The 4710-nt window shown below is 34.1% G+C and overlaps 1 protein-coding gene across 1 annotated transcript; it reads left to right on the plus strand.

The window, feature by feature from the left end:
• Positions 1–567: 567 nt before the first annotated feature.
• LOC127118595 (autophagy-related protein 13a) lies at positions 568–3730 on the plus strand. The gene is made up of 4 exons (XM_051048814.1): positions 568–914; positions 1189–2645; positions 2746–2927; positions 3284–3730. Exons 2-4 carry the CDS (start codon positions 1392–1394, stop codon positions 3582–3584), a joined length of 1737 nt encoding a protein of 578 aa, XP_050904771.1. The 5' UTR covers positions 568–914; positions 1189–1391; the 3' UTR covers positions 3585–3730.
• Positions 3731–4710: the final 980 nt, after the last annotated feature.

Here is a 4710-nt window from a genome sequence, read left to right on the forward strand (position 1 = left end):
TGTATGGCATTTTTTGATCATATGAAATTATGTACGTAGATTTTTGGTTTTCGATTGTATGAAATGCTTTAAATCTTCATTTGAATACAGATAAACAAAATATAATATGAAAGACCAATTTCTAAGACGTTACGAAGATGTATCTTTGGAATATTTGCAGAGATGCATCTCCGCGAATTCAAGTGTATAATGGCTTATGAGTGGAATGTATTGAATAGTACATTAAAAAAAATCCTCTTTTAAAATCTTATGGACAATCCATAACAAACACTATAATGATGCATTCAAATATAAGAGTTTTTATATTTAATAATGGATTAAAAAATTAAAATATAAGTAAAAGCTAACTAATTTCACTTTATAAATATTATTTTGACTCCATTAAGAAAATGAAATTAATCATTTTTTCATAAATATATAAATGAATATGAGATTCAAATTCCATATCAGCTTACAAAACCCAATCACCTCATAACACCAACTACAATTCTTTCTATTTTTTAATCAAAATAAACAGAAAGTAAAAATGAAAAACACCAATCATAGAGCTCTATTAATAAATTTGGCAGAGTAGGAAACACAAGAGAACATGAAGCAAAAAAAAAACTTTTCTCACAACAGTTTCTGAAATTATCAACATTTATCAATTCATCAAAAAAAAAATCATAAACCTTTAACTCCCACTTGCATTATCTCTTTCCCAAACACGATCAATTAAAATATAGTTCTTCTACTTTACAATATTCTCTAGTATTATTAAACTACATTATCATCAAATAATGTAATTTAGGACTTAAAAAGAGAGAAAACGCTACGACACTGTTTGTTTCTACGCAACCTTTCAACAATTTCAATTGTCCCTTCTAATGCTACCATACCCATCATCCTTTTTTCATTGTAGATTCTTCTATCACGTAAGTTCTTCCTTTCCCCTCTTTCTACTCATTGATTGTTACTACCCATGTGATAAAAATCCGTTCTTTATTACCGGATCCCCATGATGATGATTATTGATTTTTTTAGAAATTAATTATTTGAATCAGTTTTTTTGTTGATTATTTGAAACCCCTTTTGATCTGTTTGACGGGCTTGTTTAAATCTGCATTGTAGTTGAAATTTGATAGTTTGAATATTTTTGTTACTATATAAATACGTTTAATGATTGTTTTTGTTTTTATGCTTTATCAGAGTGATCTATGCTTGGTGATGATGGTTGCTGGATTCATATTGAGGTGTTAGTGTTAGTTGCTTTGAGCTGTGTTGTGTATGATCTGTTCTTTATCTCATGCTGGATTCATATTTGATAGAGAATTGTACTAGTTTGAAAAGTAGTGTTGTTTGTTGGAGAAAGAGATTGATTGATTGATTAATTAGGGATTTGATTAATCAGGATGGATTTCCAGAATAATATGCAGCCCGAATTGGGAAAATTGGAACAGATTGTTTATCAATTTCTTTTAAAGTCTTTACACATAATTTTGGAGTCAAGGGTACCGTTGTTACGCCAACACGATAGAAGCGGTGACCTATCGACGGCTTCTCGTGCGAGGAGGAGTGACAAATGGTTTAATTTCGCCTTAGGTGATAGACCATCTGCTCTTGATAACTTGAACTTCTGGCATAGGAATTTGATGGATCCGATGATAATTGATATTATACTAGTTCATGAAGAGAATGGTTGCTCGGTTGAGACGATAATAGAGAGGTGGAATGTTCAATATGAATGTCTGAGAAATTTGTCTCCTCAAACTGGTGACACTACTCTCTCTTTCAAGAAAACGTACCAGAAATCGATTATACTGTTTCGCGCTCTTTATTCTCAAATGCGGCATCTCCCAACTCATAAGATTTTTAAGCAACTAAGTGCACCGAGTCGCACTTGTAATTTTGATATTGTTTATAAGGTTTCTTCCTTTAGTGATCCGTTTTCTAGGGAAGAAGGAGCGATGATGGGAGAATATATTTTCACGCCTGTTGACGCGCTTCCGGGTCGCCTTAACGTATCTGTGACTTACCGTACTATATTATCTGATTTCAACCTCGAGTGTTCAACATCATTACCAACAAAAATAATCACAGATTATGTTGGAAGTCCGAATACCGATCCTTTGAGGTATTTCCCTTCTTCAGGAAAGGGTGTTCGTGCACCTCAGTCTTCTATGCCACTTGATCGTCCTCATAGCTGGACGCCTGGATTTCATAAAGCAGCGCCTTTTGTACCGAATCATCAGTATGTTGGACCGCAACTGGTGCATCATGGTTCTCTCAAGCCATATAATTTTCCGTCTTCACCTATTGATAATTTCAATGTCAGATATCATAACAATCGAATACAAAGCCAGTCAAGGTCTCCGAGTTATGATGAGTATCCGCTTTCTCCTCCATTCTCATCCTCACCGTCTCCATCACCACCTATTCATATTGGCAATACAATGCATACCCGAATGCGCTCTGAAACAGCTCCTGTGACTATACCTCATCCAATAATAAGCAGAAGCTCTAGAAATCTTTCTCCTAGTTTTTCAGATCCTAATAGAAACTCCCTGCCACCTTTATCTCCTAGAAGGAACGATACATCGTCACACGAGTCTCCATCAGGAATCAGGTCATTCCGGAGAATAGAATCTCTAAAAATCGGTCAAAAGGTAACCTTAGTTGGTCCTTCACTTCCACTCCTTATGTTTAAACCAAATGTAGCTTGTTTATCTGTTAGATATGATATAAGCATTTTCATTTGCTTTGTAGATTGTACGAGATAGCAAGGATGATTCAGGGCGGTTCTCAGGGTTGTTATCGTCAAGTGACTCACCACGTGTTGGAGTTTCTACAACCTCAAGTAGATTATCTTCTCAGGATGACTTGGACGATGGTGACTTTTCGTGTGCTTTTGATGTTGATGATGTGGACCCTCCAGATGTTCTGTCGAGGTACTTTGATACACTTCACCGTTCACAATTGAAGTTATTGTGCAATATTTTCCGAATATTCTAACAATCAAAATTATTTTATGGTACTTGAATTCATCTCTAAAAGCAAAGTTTGTCATAGCCACTCACTAAGTGAGTGGTTACAAGAGCTTATATGGATTTATCTTATAACATATGTTCTTGTTTGAGTGTTTACAAACACGACTTATGACACACTCACAAGATGTTTCCAGCTTATTTCTATAAGCTTTCAAGTTGGCTTATAGAACAGTTTATTAAAAGGGTTGAGCATACATTATTCTCATTCCTCCTCAATTGTTATTTCTCTTTCTTTGTTTTTGATTTTATTTATATAGCCACAATGTGGATGGAAAGAGTGCTTTGGGGTCGCCTTCGACGTCATTACCAACAGGGAGAAAATCACAAGATGCTGCTGTTGGTGTTCTTGTGCAAATGCTTAGAACAGCGCCTCCTTTGCGCCAAGATTCGAGTTGTTATTCATCACATTCCTTGAAAGCTGAACTCGACAGAGGAGTTGCTGCTGATTCCGGATTCTTCGTCCCTCGAAAGACAACCGACGCACTCGAAGAGCTAAGGAGTTACAGGGAAATGAGAGACCTTCTTGTTTCTAAGAGCGGTGCTCGGATCCTGAAATGAAATGAAAGTTAAGCATATGCTCAAGTTATATAGAACAAATGCATTGATGGTTTTTGTACATATATTGACTATATATGATTGGTTAGAAACACCAAAGTTATTATGTTATCACGATTAAAATACTTCTAATTTTTATAATTTTTACAGACATTATTTTTACAGTTTGAAATGAAGAAACTACTTTCCCTTTGTTCATGACGATGTTGATGACAAAGGTGAGATAAAAAGGGAAAATTTTAGAAGTATTTTGGAAGAAAAGTTGTTGAATTTATGTGTAAAAGATGCACACATGCTTCTGAGCGTTCTAATTTGAAAATAGAAATTTTATGGAGTTTGAGCGAGGTGTATTTGCTCTTGGTAATAACTTTTGAAGGTTATGTAGTCTATTTTCCCCTTAGAGCTTCTTTGTATTCATGAGACTAAGAAAGTATTCAAGTATTATGCAGAACAACACCTATAATGTTTATAATGGTATAAGAGCTACAACGGAGATAATTAATTGATGGAGTACTAATAACACTTAAAAATAATTTTTTATCTAAATAATTCAGTTTTTCAAAAAAAAATTCAAAATAATTCATATTTAAGATAATTTCTCAAATTATCTCATTTTAAAATAAAATAAAAAGTCAAAGAATTGATGCCACATCATTTCGTTTTTAAAATAAAATAAAAAGTCAAAGAATTGATGCCACATCATTTAGTTTTAAAAATAAAATAAAAAGTCTTAGAATTGGCGTCACGTCAATTGATGACTACCATTTAATTTAAAAAAGAGGCGTCAATTGAATTGACTTCTACACTTAGTGTTGCCAATCCAATTGACACCTGTGTGTAAGTAATAAGATGAGACGTCAATTGGTCTGACATCTATGTGTGTTGTATAATTTTTTTTATAAATAGAGGTGTGGTGTGATTCATTTTTTCGCATCTCTTTTCATTATATTGCAAACATGGTTCGTCTTCGTCGCCGCAATTGGAAAATGATTTATTCGAGAGACAAGCATCTGATGAAGGCGAAAAATTAGAAATATTGAGAGGCATGATATCGTACGTGGGTGGGTGCGAGTTAAAAATAATAAGGATGCGAGGGGAATGATGTTTGGATCAGATGATATCAGTTTGA

This window comes from Lathyrus oleraceus, chromosome 2 (genome assembly GCF_024323335.1).
Source record: "Lathyrus oleraceus cultivar Zhongwan6 chromosome 2, CAAS_Psat_ZW6_1.0, whole genome shotgun sequence".
In the NCBI taxonomy this organism is placed as follows: Eukaryota; Viridiplantae; Streptophyta; class Magnoliopsida; order Fabales; family Fabaceae; genus Lathyrus; species Lathyrus oleraceus.